A 23,117-nucleotide genomic window follows, 5' to 3' on the forward strand; every position below is an offset into this window, starting at 1 on the left:
TTTTCTTCTAAGTTACCGATTCGGATGCGGATTCCGAAGCGGATTCCGGAAGCGGATATGGGATGCGGGGATTTTTTTTTTTTTTGGATGCGGATGCGGGAGGAAACGTATATATATATATATAATATTATAATATTAACATATGCAACGAAATGGAATAAAGATACAAAAACAAATCATTTGATAAAGCATAATATGACTATGAATCTATGATACTTAACAGTTAATTGAACCCTTAAACAAAATTCAAGATATTTCAAAATTCATATGATATTCATATATCAATATCAATATGTGTTTGTCCAACATTAGCGTTTAGTCTTGACTCTTAAACAATAAGTTCAAATAGGTCATGTTCAAGATTCCAACAAAATAAAATTTAAAAACATGGTAAATGATTGAAGTCTGAAGATTCAATCAATCAGAGTCTGGCTCTGAATCATAGGGATTTGCAAGAAAATCCACATTCTCATTGTCATCTCCAACTGCTGAAAGATCATTTGAACCAAGCATGGTTCCACTTATGCTAGATGCACCACGTGCCACACTAACATCATCACCGTCTCCAACTGTAACAAGATCATGAAGTGTTGCATCCAAATCTGCACACTCAGGGGCTACATCCCAAAGCTTTGTTGCCCCTTCCTTGTAATGATCATTCTTACGTGACAAAAGACGCAAGTTGGTGTGGACAAAGACCAAGTCCTCAGCTTTCTTGGAGCCTAACCGGTTGCGCTTCACCGAATGGATAAAGGAGTATGTACTCCAATTCCTTTCAGCAACAGAAGAACTAGCAACCTATATAGTTGTCACAAAACATACAAATGAAAAGCAAATTAATTTTATAGAATGTGTGAAACACTAAATTCTACAATGCAAGTGTAAACATAAAATTTTAAAACAAATTTACAAAACAAAATAAAAAACTTACTTGTGATAGGACTTTGATTGCAAGAGGTTGAAGATGCTTGAAAGGTTGACCATACATGTACCACCATGTGATAGCTCCCATTCTATTTTGGTCCTTTAGTGCAAATGGAGAATGCTTTAACCCCGAAGCAAACAACCCAAATTCTTCCCTCACTTTTTCATGCATTTCTTCTAGTGGGAAGAGTCTTGAAAGGGCTTTGTGGCACCCCTCAGCAACCTCCTCATCCGCAAATGGTGCAACTCTATTCGGCATACCAGCTATCTCCTCACTATAGTACCTAGGAGATAAGGCATATGCAAGGAGGTGCAATGGGGTAGTCATCTTATTCCAACGATGGTTGATAATTGCTTGCACTTGTTTGCATAAGGCTTCACATTGTGTGGGGTCACTCTCATGTGCTTGTATAGAATGTTTTACCTTCTCAACCATGGTGTCCATGCCATCATACACATCCCCTAAGCAAAGTGTATCTGTATCAGCAAAACGGAGCATAGTCATGATGGGCTCGGTGAAATCCAATACATATGCCACACGAGCCCACCAACTCTCATTCAAGATCAAATTCCTGATCCTTTGTCCTCTTTCTGAATTTGAGATCTTCCATACACCCCATTGATGACCGATGACCATTTGACTTAATTCATCTTTTACCTTGAGGAGTCGTCTCATAACGATTGTATGAGATGCAAAACGAGTCTCAGCAACCTAAGCAAGTTAACAATATGTCAATTGACAATATAATTATAAATTTTAATTTCTAACTAAATTACAAAACCATGAAACTTAGTAATTTAAAAAAATTAATTTACCTTCAGCAACTCCAATTTGGAGTATGTTCTAAAAATGGATTGTGACATGTGGTGGTTGGTCACAAACATCTGTATGTCCTCCCCCTCTTCATATATTTTCTTCACCCAATCTACTTCAGTGCCAATCCTCTGCATGATCAAGTTAAGGGAGTGAACAGTGCATGGAGTCCAAAAAATATGGTCATACCGACTCTCAACTAAAGCACCTGCACCCCTGCAATTTTTGGCATTGTCAGTGACCACCTGTACCACATTCTCACTACCCACCATCTCAATGGCCTCAATGAGAATTCTAGAAATGAATTCCGAATCCTTCACTTGCCCTTCACAATCAATGGCCTTCAAAAACATTGCCCCTTTGGGGGAAATTGCAATCACATTAATCAGTGGCCGGTTTCTTGTATCCTTCCAACCATCTGACACAATAGTTAGACTCGAAGTTTTCCAAGATTTTTTGATTGGTTGAAGGTCTCTCTCTATATGTGCCCTCTCTTGTTGCAATAAAGTTGTACGCACCTTTTCATAGCCTGGGCTTGTGTAGTCAGCTGGTGATTCTTTGATTGCTGCCACCATTTCCTTCCAATATGGTGATCTCACCAAGTTGAAAGAAAGCCCATTCGCATAGAGGCAACGTGCAATAGCTTCATCAGCGCGGTCTCTTGCCCCCATTTTAAATGCGGTGTCCAATGGGCCTCTTTTACGGGTTGAAATTTCCACTTCTTCCTCATCCTCTTCTGGCACAGGTACCTGCAAGAATGGGTGTTGGGAGGATGCCATTGGTTCAGTGGGTGTCTTTGGCTTGCTCTTTGAGGAAGGACCTTGATAGTAGCTTTTTTTTGATCTATTGATCAATGCATCAGCAGCTTCTTGTTCTCTTACAAATGAAAGTATTTCCGCGCTAGTCATCCCAGTACCATTTTTGCCTTTGCACATTCCAAATCCTTTGCCAGCAGGGCCCATAAAATGAAGCTTCACTCGAGAATATGAGCTATTGAAAGGTTTTCCTTTGTTACTTTGACAATAATTGCACTTCCAATAGTATGAGCCACCTCCTGAAACCTATGATATCCGTGTTGTATGTCTCCACAAAGGAGAACCTACATCAATTTTGAAATTATCAGTCCCTTCCCCTCCTTGGCCCCCCACTGAACTTTGACTAGCACTACCACCGGTATCCATTCTTGTCTAGTTTTTTGCAACCTATTTTATAAGAAAATAAAGAAATTTTAATTAGTTCCTAACAACAATGAACATCAATGATCATGCATACAAGTGGAAAGAAGTGAGAAAAACTACTAAAATAGATACCCGAAGTTGCTTCTACATATCTTTCAAAAAAAAAAATTTGAAAAAAAACTTTAAAAAAATCTTCAAGAACTTAAAAAAATCATCAAAAACTCAAAAAAATTCATCTAAATACTCAAGAAAAGGATTGATCACTTACCTTGAATGGTTTAAACTTCTTTGAGAAAGCTATCTCTCCCTCTTCGATCAATCCTCTTCGAAAATGCTGAACTTAGCTTCACAATGAAGGAGTGGCTGTAGGTGCAAACAAAACTCTAAAATGACTCTTGTGAATGCTTCTATGTTGTCTTCTAGGGTCGTTTTAGGGTTTTATTGTGAAAAAATGCTTTTAGTCACATGTTTTTTCATTGTTTTAAGTTAAAATATACTTTATTTAATTAGTTTTCCGCCTAACTCCCGCGGATGCGTCCGGATGCTCCCGGATTCCCTGCGGATGCTGCCCGGAAGCCACCCGCAGGCATCCGGATGCGGGTGGAAGCTAAGTATCAGCTTCCACCCGCATCAGGATGCCTGCGGGTGGCTTCCGGGCAGCACCCACAGCGCATCCGGAGGCTTCCCGCATCCGTTCGTATCAGATGCGGAAGCCAGGGAGCAGGGCCACGAATCGGTATCAGAGATTTTCTTTGGTGAAAGACTAAATAAAAAATTGCATCCAAGGATGTGCGAGTAAAATACCTCTAGCTGGAACCAATAAAGTGAAAAACATGAAGTCAATCAAAGAAGCTAACGGAAACAATAGACTTCCCAAGCTAAATCCTTTCATGTTTGTGTTTGTGTTTATATATAACATGGACTGTTTAGATGACATAGTCCAGGTCATCTGTGCATTACATAAAAAGTTGAGAAATGAAGGAAGACTCAAGAATCTCGATAAGGAAAACAAAACATCCAAATACTAGTGTAGAGATAAGATTTGGGTATTCGGTAATGGTAGTATAAAATTAAAATATCTGACTAAACAAATGAATAAGCAAGAGTCCACTGTCTACTGCAGTCACTCCTATCCTAGACTTCCAAAGATATGCCTATTCTAGTTAGAGGGTATTATGAATCACTAAAATGTTTTAGAACTTTGTTCAAGTGCTGCAAATACATTTCAATGCAAGTGCTACATTCATATTCCATCTTATTGCTCGAGTCAGCCCAAACAGATTGCTAGTAACATGAAGTACATGTTAAAAGTTCTTTTAGCCTAAATGTAGTGTCAAGAGAAGCTTCAATACAGACGTATACAGTAAGAAACTCTGAGCTTTCAATGCAAAAAAAAACCACGAAATCATCAGAAAATGCATTAAAGCTAGCAACCAACAATGTTAAAACTACATAAAACCAACAGCTACACCACAGGACTAACAACACACAGGCAACGTATAAAGTGGGGCAGGAACAAATGGTATAGGATAGACTGCCCAATCAAAGTGTCAGACAGCTTGAAACCACAGAGCTCTCTAACACTAACAGCAGTCCTTCCCATTGAATAGCTGAATCAGATTTTCTTTATGAAGTAAAGATTTCATAGGGCTTCCTTAAAAGTTTAAAACCCTCCGCCAGAATGATACCTTGAGCATCACCTTGTTCCTCCACCACAATGGGAGTCGTCCATTCAACCAAATTCCTCTCAACCAGTATATCAAGCATCTTAGAACCTATTTGATTTACCATGCCAACTTATGACAGGTCCTCGCATGGTGTCACACTCTATGGCAGTTATGGCAGACAAAAGACATGTTCATATTCAATTGGCTCAGGCCGGTTTCCAAAACCTGGCTCTTGAAAGCAGAACAAAATGTGTGCTATCATCAGAACTCCACATTACAGCAGAGGGGTTAGTAAGAATCATGATTAACCATTTAATCTTATAAGGAGCAACAAAATATGTCCTAATGTACAATGTACATCAAAGGGGTTACAAGTACTGCATGATACAACAGAAGTACCAAAGAAAGGAACTCTATAGATTCTCTTCAGAATGAAGCTGTATAAATTGCAATTTGACATTTTCAACATCTACAAACATTTTTCCTACTCTATGCATCTGAAGCAATGCCATTTCTAATGTGTATAAGTAAAGAACTAACATTCCAATTGAGACTGATAATCCTACCAAATATTTCATGTCAAAACTATTCTATGACAGGACTCAATTAGTATGTTTACAAAGTGATAAATAGCTATGAGTTAACTGGTCGACCATTTAATTTTGGAAAAGGGTCTTGCTTGCTGAGAACCACTACTTTACTCTTGTGAGAGAAATAGCCTTTCATCAAATTCTTGTGAATCAGTATAGCCATTATACATTCAACCTGCAAAGTAAAATGTATGAATTATAATAAATACAGAAGGGTCAACAGTACATAAAAAAATGAAGTTCAAGAGAAAACCTCTTCAACATCCATGTCGATTTCTAGCCATTTTAAGGCTTTAACAATGATATCCATTTTCACTTGGTGCGCCTTGCTTGGATCTTTCTGCTTTTGAATGATGTATCTGTGAACTTTTATGCTTGTTAGACACCACTTTCCAGAGCATAATGAATAAGAAACATTATAATGCCTTTTGAAATTAGTGACAAAAACTCACATTTTTTTAATCAACCTCTGATAGACTTGCAATTCCAACTTCTCTAGAACAAGATATACTCCTGAACGCAAGAACCTACAAAAATCATACTTGTCTTACAGTTATATAGGCATTACTAAAAGCTTATGGCTAACCATTCTCAGATCATTGTTTATGGAGACATAAAACTAACACGAAATCCAGATAAAGGCATCAATCACTGAACTATCTGTAGGGATATAAATATGATTACTGAATGCTTACTGGTCCTCATGATCCTGAAGTGCATGTCGAAGCAGTCTTAGATCGCCTGTGTGCAAAGCTTGCACAACATCGATATACTACATTCAAAGAACACAAATAAGATAAAGAAAGTCATTTTAAGAAGATAAGTTCCAATTGAGCCGCAAGTCAGATATTGCAATGCCTATTACAACCAAATATAATATCCATTTCACTTTGTCCATGTATAATGCACTCACTTCAAAAGTTAGTTATTAGAAGGAAATAAATTCTAAGTACTACATAAACTCGAAAAAGCATTTACAGAGAGAACACCAAGCTACCACAATCACACCTCAATATAAGCTGAGGGAAGAAAACAGTTTCCATTTGTCAGTGAAGAAAAATAAAGAAATAAGAACATTATAAGGTGACTGGTAATATCCAAGGTAACAGGCATACACCAAGTCTTTAGCCATACACTTGACACTTTGCATTGCTTTCATGAGGTGTTGATGGCCATGGCCATCTCTTTGGTAGTCAAACAGTATGTCTCAGCATTTGAAGTTCATTATTTCTAATTTATCCGGAACTACACATCTTTTGAAGGCTCTTTTGTTTAAAGCCCTTTGTTCATCAGATTTGATTTGAGTTCAATCGTTATAATTTTCTGCAGTAGATACCAATATCCTTGATTCCTTCCAGGATCAGGTATAAGGTTATTATACATATTCCTTTTTATTTAATGGGCTCTTTTGATCTTTTATCCTGATTTAAACATCTTGTAACTATCTTAAGACTCAATAGATCTGTAAATCGTACACCAGAATCAGTTATATCATGTGCCACAGTTCCCTCAAACTATTTATTCTCACATAATTATTACTAATTTTTGCAGTACATCAACTGATTTTGATCAACTCTGAAGTTCCTTGATTTCATTCTTCACATGCTGTTGTTCTAAAATTAACTTTTCATTTATGATTGAACAATTAACATTTTTATATAATATATACTTCCTAACAGATACACAATTATAATCCTAAGTTACTGGTACAGGACAGGTATGGAACCCTTTTTGCCCCTGGGTACATTAGCTTGGGTGTGTCCGTAGACACATGCACACAAACACACACACACAATATGCAAAAAATTTAAACAAATATACAGAATTGTAAAACTAAATACATATGATAGTATGATACTTCATCATTGATCAATATCAATTGCCAATTGAGAGTTCAAATTTTCAATATTATTTCATATGCCATACTATATATTGTATATAATATATATGTTTGGGGTCATGATTCAAATTAAAATCAATTAAAAATTGACAATAAAAAATAATGATTTTCTTTTATTTTCATCAATCATCAAAAGGATCTATATTGAAATCATCATCATTTGCTTCAAGTTCAGCATGAATTGATCCCAAAGCAATGCCACTTCCACTACATGGATTGCGTATAAGTTTCTCATCACCACCACCCATGGTGACTCTAGAAAGATCCTCGATAGCGGCATCCAAATTGGTACACTCAGGAATCATCAAAAGCATCCAGATTGAAAGCATCATCATTTGCTTCAAGTTCAGCATGAATTGATCCCAAAGCAATGCCACTTCCATTACGTGGATTGCATATAATTTTCTCATCATCACCACCCATGGTGACTCTAGAAAGATCCTCGATAGCTGCATCCAAATTGGTACACTAAGGGATTACATCCCAATGCTTCGTCGACACATCCTTGTAGTGGTATTCCTTATGTGATAGAAGATACAAATTGGAATGAACATAAATGAAGACTTCTACTTTTTAGCAGCCAATTGGTTACACTTCACTAAGTAGATAAAGGAAGACGTACTCGAATTCCATTCAAAAGAACTTGCAACCTTTCAAAATTGGAGAGAAAACCACCAAAACTTAAACATAAAAAATAAAATTAAGAATATTTAGTATGAAAGTCTACAATACAAACTGTTAAAAGTAAAGAAACTTACTTGCAATAGAATCTAGATTAAAAGAGGTTGGAGGAAAAAAGAATCTTGACCATGGAGGTGCCACCATGTACGAACATCCATTTTGAATTGGTCTTTAATAGCACAAGGGCTGTGATCTTTTCCTAAGATGAAAATACCAAACTCTCTCCTAATTCTTCACCACTTCCAGATCAAAGAAGAGTCTAGCAAATGCCAACATGAACCTAGTAGCAATCTCACTATCTCTATATGGTGGAGTTCTCCTTGGAAAGGCAAGTATTGTAGAGTTATAGTACTTGGGAGCTAATGCATATGCAAGTATGTGCAATGGGATGTTCATCTAGATCTGGCGATGAAGAATGGTTTTTCCACCTTTATGAAAAATATTTCCTTGGCATTGAATTCTTTTTGTGCTATTAGGACTTCTATTTTGTCCTAGTGCCCATGCCATCATAGACTTCTCCCAAACATATTATATCCACATAAGAAAAATTGATCATACTCATGATATGCTCAGTAAAATTTAAGGCATTTCCACACAAGCTCACCAATCACTGTCTAGGATCAATGATTGAGCTCATTGTCATTTTTGGGCCCTCTCTAATTTGACTACTTCCAAATACTCCATTGCTTACTAATAATCATGATACCCCATGCTTCTCGCACCTTCAAAAGTTGTCTTAAACAATTGTATGTGATGTAAATCAGGTCCCAACAACCTAGGATCATATTTAAAAACACATTAAAAATATCATACGCATGTTAAACATGGAATAAATAAATTAAATAAATAAACTAAATTTATAGGTAGTCCTGAAAATGCCTTGTGATAGATGGTGGTTAGCCACAAACATTTGGATCTCCTCAACCTCTTGTTATATTTCTTTCACCTATTCTACTTGAGTGTCAACTGCATTTATTACCAAGTTAAGTGAATATTAATAAATTAAATTTAGCTTCAACAACTCCAACCTCAAGAAAGTCCTGAAAATGCCTTGTGACATATAGTGGGTTGTCACAAACATTTGGATCTCCTTACCCTCTTGGTATATTGGACAACATTTTTCTGATCCACCATCTCTATGAACTCAATGAGGATTTTGGAAATGAACTTTACATCTTTGATTTTCCCCTCACAATCAAGCACACTCAAAAACATTGCCCTTTGGGGGGGCAGCGCAATAACATTAGTTAATGGATGGTTTTTGCAATCTTTCCATCCATCAAAAACAATAGAAACTCACAATTCTACCCAAAAATCTCTAATTGGTTTGAGTGAATTCTCTACAAATTCTTCTCTTTTCTCAATAAGGTAGTTTGAACCTTTTCATTCATAGGACTTGGTTTACCAATAGCTACACTATTGATTGCCATTATTTCCCACAAATGTGGTGATCTCACTAAGTTAAAAGGAAGACCATTAGCATAGATGCAACATGCATTTTTTCCCTCTAAATATCTCTTGCTTCCATTTTAATTGTCTTGCCCAATAGGCCACTTTTGCATGAAAGATTAGGATTTCCTACTGCAACTTACATATAGGATATCTCCAAGAAAGAATGTTGGAAGGCCATTACTAGTTGACAATCTATAGGTAGAGTCATTGTTTTTTCTTTGCGGAAGGATGAGATCTTAGTCTTGCTCTTTCTGTTGAGAAGTTGTTGGAGATATTTTGGCATTCATCATTGATGTCAAAATCAATGATTTGATTGGGATGGTTGTGCTCTGGATGGATACAATATGTTATGGTGATGAAGTGGATGATTATCCTTGCCCTAGTAATGGCAATATATCGTTTTGAGACATCCACAGAGGATAGCTAGTGCAAAATAATAAAGATTATATGGTCGACAATGGTCGTTGTGTTTACTACTTACTTTGGGTATCTTTTCTATCCGAACATTCATGGACTATGATAGAAGTTTTTAGTATGTTACCCCTTTTTTAGATTTAGACAGATACTATTAGGTATTACCCTTCAGTTGGTGATGAATTTGATGGTGATAAAGATTTGGTCTTGGTTGTGGCATTCCCATCAGCTCCAAACTTATATCATATATTTCAAAGTTTTTTGTCTTTTGGTAATTGCACTATGGGGCGTGCTTATGTATGACCTATCTATGTGTCTCGTGGTACGAAGATTCTTATTGTTTAAGTCTTGTGCTAGAGTGTTGTATTGAACAGGCCAAATATCTAGTGGGGTAGGGGGAGGGGGAGGGGGGGGCATGAAATAGTTATTCCCACACAACTTCTCTCCTTAGGTTAACACTTAAACAATTGCAACGATGACTTAAGAGTTGTCAGTTCAGCCCATCAAACACCCATAGTAAATATAAGCATCAAAGGTACAAAAACATTAAAACAAATATCAAATTTACGTTGAAAAACCACGAAGAAGCTAATTCTCATGAAATGAAAAAAAAAACTTGTTAAGGTGACACCAAAAAGGTGATTTGTACAAAGGCTCACTATTGATATGTGTTACCCGTGTTTTGAACTTGGTTCACTTGATTTTTCATGGTCTTCGGAAAAGAGTTCTCTAGAAGGTCTTGAACCTTGAACTTGAACCAATTGGTTCAAGGTTCAAACGTTCAAAGTTGTCCTTGTCTCATGTCAGGAGGTTTTCTTACTTTTTATCTTATGTCGAACCCGAACCTTGAACTTCTGAACCAATTGGTTCAAGGTTCATCCTATGTACTAGTATATCCCCGCATGAAATGTTTTCTTTGCTAGCGGACTTCGATGCTTTTGCTTGAAGTTGAACTTCAAACTCCTTAACAGGTCAGTTCAAGTTCAAAGTTAATTTTAATGGGGTTGATCTAAGTCATTTTTGAGTTTGTTTCTAGCAAGCACTATGTCCCAATATTTTCTTGGTGGATCGAATTTGAATCTTGAACCGATTATATCATGGTTCGAGAATTCGAAGTTCATAAGCTAAAAAGTTGGCCGCCCATACACACGTGGTTGTACAGAGGTACTTAACCTTTCCAAAAAGAATGAAAAGATAGACATTAAATGGCAATTGGTAAAGATGACGGGGGGAAAATTTAGTACAGTGTGGAAGTAAAGCTACTTATTAATGAATGTGACACCCTGTCATATCTGTACTTTCACCTATCATTTAGTGAGGTTGTCCTCCAGGTCTGTGCTTTCATAAAATCCCTTTTCTGGTTATTCTACCATGATTACATGAGGTAATCACTCTATATTTTTCTAGAGCTAAGAGGAGGTGACGAGTTAGTGTTTTCATCAAGAGATATTTGTGCATTTCAATGTGGTGAATCTGATTTTCTTTCCAAAACTCCTATTTTTATTTTATTTTCTAGTAAAACAAGCTTGTCTGGTTTCTTTTATGAACTTTTCTTGATTGAATATGAGTTTGAAAATTTGCAATTATCCCATAGCCACTTCTCACCCCAAATTGCCAAAAGAAAAGTAACCCACACCCTTAACAAGTTTTCCACCAGAGTTAGGAAACACCACGCTTGTAGATTTGGAAATTGAAAGGTTTGTATCAAGATTTGAAAAAGCCAAACTAGGGTCTAGGGCTGAAAGGGTGTCTGTAAGTGGGTTGATACGAGCCGCAAGGTTCCTTGAAGTCATTCTTTGTCTCGAGTTGGTCCTTGAATGAAGGGTAAAGTTTGATGCCACAGAAAATCAGTCCTAGTATATGTGAGCCGGATCATAGTCATGGGTGCCCTGAGAATCCCATCTAAGAAAGTATATGAAGACCAGACCATTAGTTTGTCTTACTCCCAATTCACCACAAGTGCCAAGGACTTCAACAACATCATTGCCAAGAACCGGTTGTTAAACCCAGAAAAGGGTGGTTCTCGTTTGCCCCGGCCCTTGACCCAAGAGCATATGATTCCAAAAATTAGGGATGTCATCCTTTTACTGAACAGAATAAAGAGGAATCAGCATGCCTTCCTTTGAAAAAATTAGATGTATTTCTTTATTCAAACCATTCTAAATAAAGGTAAGCACATTGACTAGGCAGAAATAATAGCAAACAGATTATGAAGAACTTTCACAAGTGTCTGGAACTGCAGGTTTCTATGTCATATATTATGCCCTCCTCAGAAAAAGAGGAACCCTGAAGATTTCATAAGGGTGCACGATACTTTCCTAGTCAAATTGGTTTTCGAGCTACAAGGGAAAGAGAATAGAAGATTGTTGAAAGAAGCAGCTTAGTTGATCACAATCTATGGCAGTTTCTTTATCCAATTCCCTAAATTTACATATTTGAGGACTGGTGGGTACCGGGTTAAGCCTTTGAAACTACCAAGATACTGCCTAGACTGATATGTGCTAATTAAAGTATGTCGACAAGTCACGGATGTAGATAAAAATTGCAAAGCTAGGAGAGGCTCCGAATACATTTTCCTTATGGAGTTGGGTCATTATCATTGTAAAAGTATTCAAGATGCTTTCAAGTTGGAGTTTGAAATACAAACTATGAACTTGAAGCCCTATTTGGCTTGGCCCCACTATGATAGTAAGGGCTTTGCACAATCTCAGTTTGAATTGGTTCCCCCCTTCGCCTATGAACCTCAAATAAAAGATTATTGGGCTGAATGTGAAGATGACTTCGAGGTAAGGAAAAGGTGACAAATTGAGGAATTCAAGCTGCAGATGGACACTACAAGTGTTGAAGAAGAGCAGAAGGAGGAGGTGGTTGACCCAAAATTTACTGAAGAAGTCAACACTTTCCCTATACCTAAATTGGTCTAGGGCAAACAAGAAGAGGATGACCTTTACGCCAGAACCCTCCCTATTATTGACAGGATTGAAATGACTTGAAGAAAAGAGAAAGTCAAGATTGGGACAAGCAGAACAGGGCCCTCAGATACGTTTGACTAGTTCTAGCCCTGCATTACCTCCTCATATTAATAAAGTTGTCCCATGTCCTTCTACAGGTGAGCAAGAGCCTGAACCTCCTGTTCAAAAGCTAGTTCAAGTTCAACCTTTGCCTAGGGTTACCTATTCGCACAGCCAAAAAAGGAAGGCACAGGAATCCATCATAGTTGACTTAGACAAAGAGAAAGACAAGGGTGAACCAGTAGTAGAATCCACAACTGAAAGTATTCCAGAAGCCATGGACCAAGGGAACGGGTAGGCGATTGATGTTGCTAACACTTTGAGTTTGTTAGGCATTGGAAACCCTTCAGATTTGCAGACACCTCAGCCCAAAAGAAGTTCCTTTGCACCCAATTGGATTCATTTCTCCGCCAATAAAAAGAGAAGCATAGTTTTGATGACTGTCCCATTCCACGACATGGTAAGCAAGTGTTTAGGTAAAACACCCAGTAGAAAAAAGCCCAAGGTTGAAGCTAGCTTGGAGCTGGATGAGAAAACAAGGCATTGGGTTGCTGATGTTTACAAACCCATTGGTGAAAAAAGTCGTGATGAGATCATGCCGCAAGATTACATCGTTGAGAGGACCGAACTTGGACCTATGACCAGAGTTGCGAACATGAAGATTTGGTATACAAGCAATCAAAAGATTGCAAGCAGGATTTGGAAGGACTAGAAGGAAAAGAGAGAATTGAAACAATCCATGAAGTTGATGGCTAAGTACATTCATGTTCTCTAAAATCCCAATGCCCTAGTTCTGTCAGATGCCATCGTTGTAGTTGATGTCACATCCCCTGCAAATCAGAAATTCTTGGACTAGATGAAAAGAGACAGGTCAGTTGCTCGAGTATTTAACGATTGGGTAGATGCAATGATGTCTCATGGAGTTGATTAAATATCTAATGCCATAGAGACCAAAAAACAAGCAAACAACATAATGGCCAAATCGGAAGCAGAGCTCAATGCATGGGAAGAAGAGAGTGAAGTGGGAAGAATATATCATATACATTAGCGAAGACCAGACATACGGCGTGGTCAAGTTTATGGTGTAAATGCCTAATGCTAGTGTAGATGTTGATCTCCTGTTCGTGGCTAGAGCTAACCGAGTGGAGAAATGCAGTAATCGAGTAGATCCTAGAGGAATGCTTTGAGCTTTGGAAAAAGATAGTGTCTCAAAGAAATCCTAAACAATGACATCAAATGCATTGATGTCAGAATTATGGAGAACAAAGATCGGCCAAATAGAGAAACCCAAGTAGTAACTACCTTTTAGGATAAATGAAGATTATGAAGGAAATCAACAACATTTCATTAAAAGATTTCACTACTGTTGCACGACCGATTCCATGATGATTCTCTGTGAAGATGACCTAGAAGTGCAGGAAAGAAAGATGGACCATATTCACAGGGTGATGAATATTTGGAAGCTGAGGCTGGAGCATTTGGGCGTACCACAGCAGAAAGCGTTGATTGGGCACATGGTAGCACACAAAGAGTGGAAAGAAGTTGGTAGAGGACTTCCTAGGGCCTAGGATCAAAATGGTGGTCCATCTATCCCAACTGGAAATTAGATAGGACTTAGGGGCTATTAGCCAATGGCACGCTTCCTTTTTAGTTAGTTGCTTTAAAAATTATGTTTAAACATGTTGGTTTATCAGCTCCACTGGGAGTTAGGTTTAAAAACTGAATCTAGAAGCCTTATGTGGCTATATTACTATGTTTTTATGAATTTAAGAGGCTTGGCTCTTTTAACACTCATTATACAATTATCCCTGAAACTATTTTTGGTGATAACATCTTGCTATGTTGTCTGATGTTTAATGATAAATGTGACAAATCAGTTGGTTTCTCATTTTAGATTGTTATTCATCTGTGATCTTATGGTTATCAATGGTATTGGGATTTTGATTTGATAAGGAATGGAATTTTGCGCTATAAAATCTGTTTTTATTGTTGAATAGCAAATGGTATATGTTCTTTTTTATGTCCAGTTAGCCTGATCTCTTTTATATAAATGTTCTTGACAATAAGTCGTGTGGCTTATTTAAAGACAATCAATTCATTTTGCACATTGTTACATCTTTATGCAAGGAAGTTTTGAAATGCCTTAAGTTCTTTCTGGTTAAAAGAGCATGTTTAAAATCACTCTTTTAAAATAAAGATTGCTTGCCAAATCATTTTAGAAAGGAGTTGTTCCTTCAAACATAGAGAGTTCCCAGAGACAAGGGACTCAATTGTTTGCGATTCATTTTTCGTGTTGAAAAACACAGTCAAACTAGATATTTCATATCTAAAAAGAGGCTCACTAGTTTCACAGGGGCTTACTAGCGGAAGATATGAAAATTGCCACTAAGATCAATGACTGCTCTACAAGAACATAGATCCCCTTCGCACAAATTTGTAGTCACTGCGCATATAATCCACACAAGCCTCACATACAATAGACTTAAAATTGTCTAACGCACACAAACAATGAGCTACTAGTGCCCTACTTATACTGCATGATGAGATGCACCAGGTCAGCCAAAACATTTGAAATATGTTGCACTTGAACATTCCCACAGAGGTAAGGAATAAAATGAGGACCACCTCGACCAATACAAAACACCATGCTTCAGGCCAACACACAACACTTCCTCCAAAGCACTAAGTTCTAATGAATATATTAAGCATATTACAACTGCATAGCTGGGACCGAAACTATATGCACATCCACATTGGATCGAACTAAAACATAAAATCTACTACGATGTAGATTACACACCAAACCCAATCGATGAATGCACCAATTGATACAGAAACTATCGATACACAACAACTGATACAACAAGCTGATTACACAACTAATACACCCAATTGACAACCATTGATCACAACATTGGAATAGCATCAACCTCACATTCTAACATGTTGAACTTTATTGAATATCTCAAGATTGTTTTTTGTATTCTAAGTAAACTTGTTTTGCTAGGCCAACTTATTTGTATTATTCCATGGATATGTATATATGTAGAACATCTTTTTGGATCCAAATATGAGCATGTGTAGATGCGTGCATGGTGGCAAAGTATGCGAGCAAAATAAGAGGTGCCAAGGATGATACTCAAGGCAGAGGAAGGGTAGTGACAATATGTACAAGCTAACTATAGTTCAAATGAAGATCAAAAAACATTATAACAAACAGTGAAACTTCTTTCTTTTAAAAAAAAAAAATCAAATTTAAAGAAAAACTTGAAACCGTTTGTTAAAAGACTAGAGAAAAGGATCAAATGCGTTAGATGATTAAATATCGTTTGTGCAGGCTGTCTTCCCGCCTCTGGCACTTGATTGATCAAGTTCGAAAAACACTATCTGCCCTTCAAAATGCCAAATGAGAAAAGGAGGGAGTAAATAGACAAAATGAGTTTTGTCCTGAGTAAAATGATGCCTTTATGGTTGGATAAGAGTTTTAAGCAATATAAAGATAAAAATATTGTTTGTCATAGAGTGTTTTATCATTATGCTTTTTTTTAAATGTCTTGGGCATTTTTTACCCAGTTCCATCTCGGATTTGTCGAAGCGAAATGACAAACCCTGCAACGCAGTTGTAATTGGTTTAGTTTGTAATTATTGTAGACATACAATCATTTGTATAGATGTGTCAATTTCTAGCCTGATGTAAGTTATTTGACCTGTTAAGAGTGATTATAGAATCTTTGTCTCCCATGTTCTTGGATGTTGTAAATGCTCGATAAACTTAGTAGCAGACTGTTGTCTATTTCAGACTTCTGATATGTTTTTTCTTTGACAGGTATAGATCAGCAATCTCAAAGCTATGAAGATATTCAAACTTGAACTGTAATTTCTGGAAATTATATTTTACCGAATGCAGAGATAGTATGATTTATAGTTTTCAAATGTACTTTCTCTTGCATTCTCCAGCGGATATATATAGAACTAAGGGGGAATAGACATGCTAGTTCAATCACATTTGTTCCAAGAGGCTCATTAATAACTAGTTGTTAACTATAACACAAGTTCTATTTAGTGTTTAGTTTGGATTAATAAAATCAGATCGATTATGAGTATAATCAATACTAGATCGAATTGCCAGAGATAATCAACAGCCGCATAGTTGTGTAAGGGGTGATCAGTTAGGTCGCAGATGGAAGAACTGTCGGATTTGATCTTACTGTTTCCAGGCTGACCGACACTATCACCTTTAACACTCCCTCTTAGCTAGGGAAGACAACAAGGTATGAATAGTTTAGATATCACCTAGAGATATCAAGGAATATACAAAATATCAAGTCAGCACGACACTCGTATATCCTAGTTATGGTATGTGCACTGACACCACTTTGCATGATGTCTACCATAACATGTCATGGTATGTCCATGGACTATACGTCACATAGTGTCCACCATGATCATCTTATTAAGCCAGAATTGATCTACAAGGGATAGCAAGTCAGCATGATATCAAGCAATTTGCCTAAGAGATATAACTATCAAGTCAGCATGATAGTAGACATTGTAAAGTCATCACCTTACAATGTTAAATACAAGTGTACATTATCAGAAAGATTGTCACCTTTCAGTAATATACATAGGTGAGGTCCATAAAGTCATAAAGTCATACATATGACAAAAGAGTTTACACATTAAACATATTTTTTTTAAATATATTAGTAAAAAAGAACAATTTTGAAATTTAGTCTCAATTACTTTACATTTCAACCATGCCAAGTTTCTTCCTGAGGTGCTCCACCTTAACTCTAGAGAGAGGCTTGGTGAGGATATCCATTGCTTGATCATTTGTACAAATATATTCTAACTAAATTGCTTTCCTTTCAACCATATCCCTCAAGTAGTGATAAGCGATTTCTATATGCTTGGATCGATCACTGAAAACAAGATTAACTAAGAGCTTGATGCAACTATGATTGTCACAATGAATAGCAGTAGGTCTGAAACATCCCTGATGGATCTCTGCTGCAAATCTGCTGTAGATTTATTTTATTTTTGTTTTTTTACTGTTTATTAATGTTTTCTTGTAGAACTAGACGGAAATGCAGAAGAGTTTGTTTGTTTTTGTGTTTTTGATGATTATTCCACATAGAAATGAGAAGTAACAAATGGCAAGAAAAGAGTCTGAAAATAAATAACAATATGCAGTAAAGTTAGAGTTGATACAAATCGTACCAGGCAGATCTTTGAATTAAAGAGCCAAATAAAAAATCCAGTACATTTCCTCTAACAATGATGCCACAACTGGCTGATGAAAACGGGCTGATAAGATGCAAGATTCTGCTGCTGAATAACCGATTTTTCTATGTATCCAAGTGCTACAAATGACATAGTACGGCTGCAAGAAATGGCAGTGTACGGCTACTAGAATTCACCTTCCATACGCCAAAGAACATGCCCAACAAAACAAACTGTAGGCCCAAGCTGAAGTGGCATCTACCTTCCTCCTGAATATTGTTGAAACTACTGACAAACCAATACCCAATGCTGCTGAGGGTTACGTCCCAACCACCAATTACCCTGGGGTTTGCGTCCCAGAATGCAAATTGCTCAAGTAGAGCAAATCTGAAAAGAAGTGTTTGAAAAATATGCATAATCATGAGAAATGGCACCCATCTCCTTATAACCCCTTGCAAAGCAATTCGAACCCTAAAGTGACCCCCAATTGGCGTTGGCTATAAAAATGAATTAAATCTTATTTTAAACTGACCATGTCACTAGAAAATGACCTTTTCCACCATAGTAATAAATCCGCTCACCGAATTGCCCTAAGAACAAAGAGGAAGATTTAGAGAATTTCAAGACCTTTCCAACGAGCTATCATAACATGGGATACGCATCCAGATGAGGCCAAAATTCCCTTATTACTCCAAAATGGCTATTAACTTAGCCTTATTTAAATATTAAACGCTAACTTAGGAAATATTAAAAATATAACCCAAATAGCCATAAACTGCCCAACTGACATCACAAACCATAAAATCATCCTGTCACCTGTCTGTGACTGAAGTCGGAAATCAAGGATCCACTGGCAGTTTCATACCTAAAATCTAGGGATGCTCCTAAAATTTAGAAAACAAGCCCTATCCCTCTAAAACTGAACCCAAAGGGTCATCTCATGGAAACCCAGCCCTGGGCATGATCATACCTCCTAAAAAGTAGGAATGAACCCCATAAATGTAGGAACTGCCTCCTAAAAACAAGGAACGTCACCCAACTGATCAATACCCACCAGAAAACTAAGTCCCCAACACTGAATAACCATACTGGGTCTCTATCCAACCCTGTCAGCCTACAAGACCCCATAATAAGCTGACTCACATGTCTCTGTTAGACTGAGCTAGAGTGGAGACATGACAAGGTCTTAAGGACTTTCAAAACAGTCCCACAATCAATTTTTGAAGCCATACTGCTTCTCTAGCTCCCATGGCAGCTGCAATGTATCTGTCTTTAGTAGAACTTTGTGCTACACAAGACTGTATCCTACTTATCCAAGAGATCATGGCTGATCCCAAACTAAAACAGCATCCACACGTGCTCTTACGATCAATCACACTTCCGGCCCAATCTGAATTTGAGTATCCATGTAATTCTAGATCAACATTCTTATATTTGAGTGCATATCCAATAGTACCTTGTAGGTACCTCAAAATGCGTTTAGTAGCAACAAGGTGTATTTCACGTGGTTCACACATAAATTGACTCAAGACATTCACTACATAGCAAATGTCAGGTCGTGTATTAACCAAGTACATTAGGGATCTACTGATTTGTCTATATAGAGTAGAATCTGCAAAATTGGATTCAGCTGCTTCTTCGTTCAATTTACGTAGGTTTGTTTCCATGGGTGTGGACATAGGCCTACAATTCAGCATTCCAAACCTTTTCAAGATATCTATAGTATATTTTCCTTTATTTAGTAGGATACCATCAAGTTTTTGTCAAACTTCCAATCCCAAAAAGTAGTTAGTAGACCTAGATCCTCCATATCAAATTCTGAAGCCAAGTCCTTGCATTGAGCAATTAGGTGATCTTCTCCTGTGATCAGCAAGTCATCAACATATAGAATTAATATCAACATGTCACCTTTAACAGCTTTAAAGTAGAGATTTGGATCAATTTCATTCTCAAAGAAACCTATTCTTGTAAGGTATTTATCAATTCTCTCGTACAAGGCTCTAGGAGTTTGTTTAAGCCCATACAGGGCTTTCTTCAATTTGCATACATGGGATGCTACATCATAAATCACAAATCCATCGAGTTGTTCTAGGTAAAATTCCTCTTCGATAGTCCCATTGAGAAATGTTGTCTTTACATCCATTTGGTATACCGTCCAACCTTTTGCTACAGCAATGGTTAAAACTGCTCTAATAGATGTATATCTGGCAACTAGTGCAAATGTCTCCTCATAATCAATTCCCTCCTTTTGTGAGAAACCTCTTGCAACAAAATGCACCTTATATTTCTCTAACTATCGTCTGCAACATGTTTAATTTTGAAGAGCCATTTAGAGGAGACAATAGATTTCCCTTTTGGTCTAGGTACTATTTCCCACACATAATTTTTTAGAATGGACTCATACTCTTCTATCATTGTGTCTTTCCATACTTGTTATTTAAGAGCTTCAATTGCATTAGTAGGTTCTGAATTTATTATCCCATTCGTGCTACATAGTTTGACAAAATATTAGCCCTCTTACTCTCTCTAAAAGTGCCTTTAGGTGCATGAAATTTTTTTTCTTCCTCAACAACCTTTCTAGCCCCAAGTGGTTGATTCCTTTTGTTGACATTATGAATTTGCTCCCTCTAAATTTCAAGATTAGTATGGTTTTCAAGAGGGTTTTTCTTCGCGTTGCTCCCTCTAAGTCTCAGAAGTTGGTTCTTCCTCCATGTTCTCAGGTGAGTCCTGACCTTCTAACTGATCAAAGTATTTTGATCATTTGAAAGCAATGTCTTCTTTGAAGTTGACGTCTTTGCTTAACTCTACTTGGCCTTGAATAGGTAGATATATCCTATAGCATTTAGAAGTTTCATTTTAACCCACAAGAATCCCTTTTCTTCCAAAAGGTTCTAGTTTTGTCCTTTTCTCTTTAGGTACGTGTATGTATATTGCACACCCAAATATCCTAAGATGGCTTATATCAGGTTTTATGCCGGCAAAGGCCTCTTCTGGTGTTTTATATCAAGATGTGAGTGAGGACATCTATTTTGTACATAGACAACTGTTCTTGATGCTTCTACCCAAAACAAAGTATCAAGGTTTTGACCATACATCATTGACTTTGCAGCTTCCACAATGGTTTTGTTTTTCCTCTCAGCTACCCTATTTTCTTGAGGATTATAGGTTACAGTAAACTCCCTCTTAATCCCAAGATTAATACCAGATTCTTTAAAGATTTCTCAAGTGAATTCTTTCCCATTGTCAGTTCTCAAGGTTTAATTTTCTTTTCAAATGAGTTTTCGGTTAGGTCTTTGGATTATTTAAATTTCTTAAGGATCTCTTCTAACTCTTTGCATTTTAGGGAGTAGATCCAGGTCTTTCTAGAGAAATCCACAAAGATTAGATAGTATAGAGATCCTCCCATCAATGGGGTTGACATAGGTCAACATAAGTTTGAGAGGACTAATCCCAATGCATTTTCAGTTTTGCTTAAACTATTTTGGAAAGATCCTTTAGTGTTCTTCCCTAAAGCACACCCCTTACATGTTCCATTATGAGTTGCATTTAGTATGAGAATTCTTGTCACTAATTTTTTTTAGATGTTAGAGCTCGGAAATGTATATGCCCTACTCTTTTGTGCCAGATTTCATTGGAGTCATGGGTTTCATGAATGAGTGTTTTGACTCAGTGCAGAGTTTGTATAGGTATCCATGTCTTACATCTATTGTTTTAGCCTTCTTAAACGTCTAATTCTTTGGCCATGCCAAGAATTTTCCATTCATGAAAGTGACTTTATATCTATTATCTTCTAGGGCAAATATAGATACTAGGTTTCTTTTAATTCCTGGTACAAATAATGCATCTTGTAGTTGTATAGTGATGCCAAAATCTAATTTGATGTTACAAGTCTCTACTCCTTTTACAAGATGAGCAAAGTCATCTCCAATGGTTACTTCTTCCTCAATTTCTTCAACCATCGTATCTAGATCTTCTCGGAATCCAATTATGTGTCTAGAAGACCCACTATCAATCACCCAAGTATTGACTTTGTTTGATACATGATTTGATAGTGTTGAATAGAATAGGAACTTCTCAGAATCTTCTATATTTTCTTTCCCGACTTTAACATAGGATGCTTGTTTCTTAAGTTTGTCAAGGCATTTCGCAACATAATATCCATATGCATCACATCTAAAACATTGGACTTGTGAAGCATCTCTCCTTTCCTTGCCCTTTCCATGAAAATTTTTCTTCCTTTTGAAGTTCTTCTTCTTTCCTTTCTTTTGATGTTCAGCATTTAGAACATCAAGGTCGTCATTTATGGATTTTTGTTTGATTCCTTTTGGCAACTGCCTTGCTTCTTCTTGTAAACAGTCAGATTTTAGGCAATCTAACTTTAGAAGTTTTGACCTTGCACTTATGCCTTGCTTGAATGATTCCCATGAGTTTGGTAACCCACTTAGAGCTATAATAGATAATTCTTTGCTATCTACCTCATGCCCATTGTTTGATAATTGATCCCTCAATTCTATTATTCTGATTCAATAGGCAGTCACGAATTCTCCTTTATTCATACTTATGTGATTCAACTGTGTTTTGAGTGTAAGGGTTTTGCCTGTATTATTTATCTTGAAGGTGCTCTTTAGAGATTTCAACATACGGTATGCAATTGTCTATTTTGCCAAAACAGGTACTATGTGTCTCTCACGAAATCCACTATCGATTTCATACCTTTCTTATTATTTTCAATCCTTGGGATTTTCAAGCTCATCCGCAGGTTTTGACCTTTTATCTTTCACATATGAGTCTACTTTGCGCTCATCATTTTGCCTGTATTATTTATCTCGAAGGTGCTCTTTAGAGATTTCAACATAAGGTATGAGGTTGTCTATTTTGCCAAAATGGGTACTATGTGTCTCTCACAGAATCCACTACAAATTTCATAGCTTTCTTATTATTTTCAATCCATTGGGATTTTTCAGGCTCATCCCCAGGTTTTGACCTTTCTTTCACATATGAATCTACTTTGTGCTCATCCAATGTCATCATGATCAAAGTAACAAGAATCGGAATCGGATTGAAATCGGCAAGGCCGAATCAAATCGTGAATTGGCCATGAATCGGAATCGAATCGGCCATGAATCGGAAAATTTAAAAAACCCTTGAAATTTAGTGAGTAACTTATTTCATAAACCCTTTATCGCTGATTCGATTCACCGATTCACAAAAAATCGTTTGGCTTGAATCGAATCGCCGTGATTCTTGGAACTATGATCATGAT

General features: G+C 37.0%; 2 protein-coding genes across 2 annotated transcripts in view; both read right to left on the bottom strand.

Annotated features, from left to right (window-relative positions):
• Positions 1-254: 254 nt before the first annotated feature.
• On the bottom strand, positions 255-3,308 carry LOC149576566 (uncharacterized). The gene is made up of 3 exons (XM_089817870.1): positions 1,741-3,308; positions 932-1,636; positions 255-798 (listed from the first exon to the last, which is right to left on the bottom strand). The coding sequence occupies exons 1-3, from the start codon at positions 2,698-2,700 to the stop codon at positions 418-420; spliced, it is 2,046 nt and encodes a 681-aa protein (XP_089673996.1). The 5' UTR covers positions 2,701-3,308; the 3' UTR covers positions 255-417.
• Positions 3,309-4,979: 1,671 nt separating this feature from the next.
• Positions 4,980-23,117, bottom strand: part of EER5 (proteasome family protein) — a 100,740-nt gene continuing 82,602 nt past the window's right edge. Inside the window, exons 10-13 of the mRNA XM_089817877.1 lie at positions 5,869-5,945; positions 5,626-5,700; positions 5,427-5,532; positions 4,980-5,348 (exon numbers count right to left, since the gene is read on the bottom strand). Coding sequence (XP_089674003.1) covers positions 5,217-5,348; positions 5,427-5,532; positions 5,626-5,700; positions 5,869-5,945 — 390 coding nt within the window. The 3' untranslated portion in view covers positions 4,980-5,216. The remainder of the gene's footprint in view (positions 5,349-5,426; positions 5,533-5,625; positions 5,701-5,868; positions 5,946-23,117) is intronic.

This window comes from Cupressus sempervirens, chromosome 1 (assembly GCF_028749045.1).
Source record: "Cupressus sempervirens isolate cs-2001-9-10 chromosome 1, ASM2874904v1, whole genome shotgun sequence".
Lineage (NCBI taxonomy): Eukaryota > Viridiplantae > Streptophyta > Pinopsida > Cupressales > Cupressaceae > Cupressus > Cupressus sempervirens.

What these genes read in the sequence shown, in the direction of transcription:
- LOC149576566 (XM_089817870.1), bottom strand. Translation starts at nt 2,700, where the DNA reads ATGGGCCCTGCTGGCAAAGGATTTGGAATGTGCAAAGGCAAAAATGGT. An exon ending in CCAAATTGGAGTTGCTGAAG is followed by an intron (nt 1,637 to 1,740) that starts GTAAATTAATTT and finishes TAACTTGCTTAG; the next exon opens with GTTGCTGAGACTCGTTTTGC. An exon ending in CAATCAAAGTCCTATCACAA is followed by an intron (nt 799 to 931) that starts GTAAGTTTTTTA and finishes ACAACTATATAG; the next exon opens with GTTGCTAGTTCTTCTGTTGC.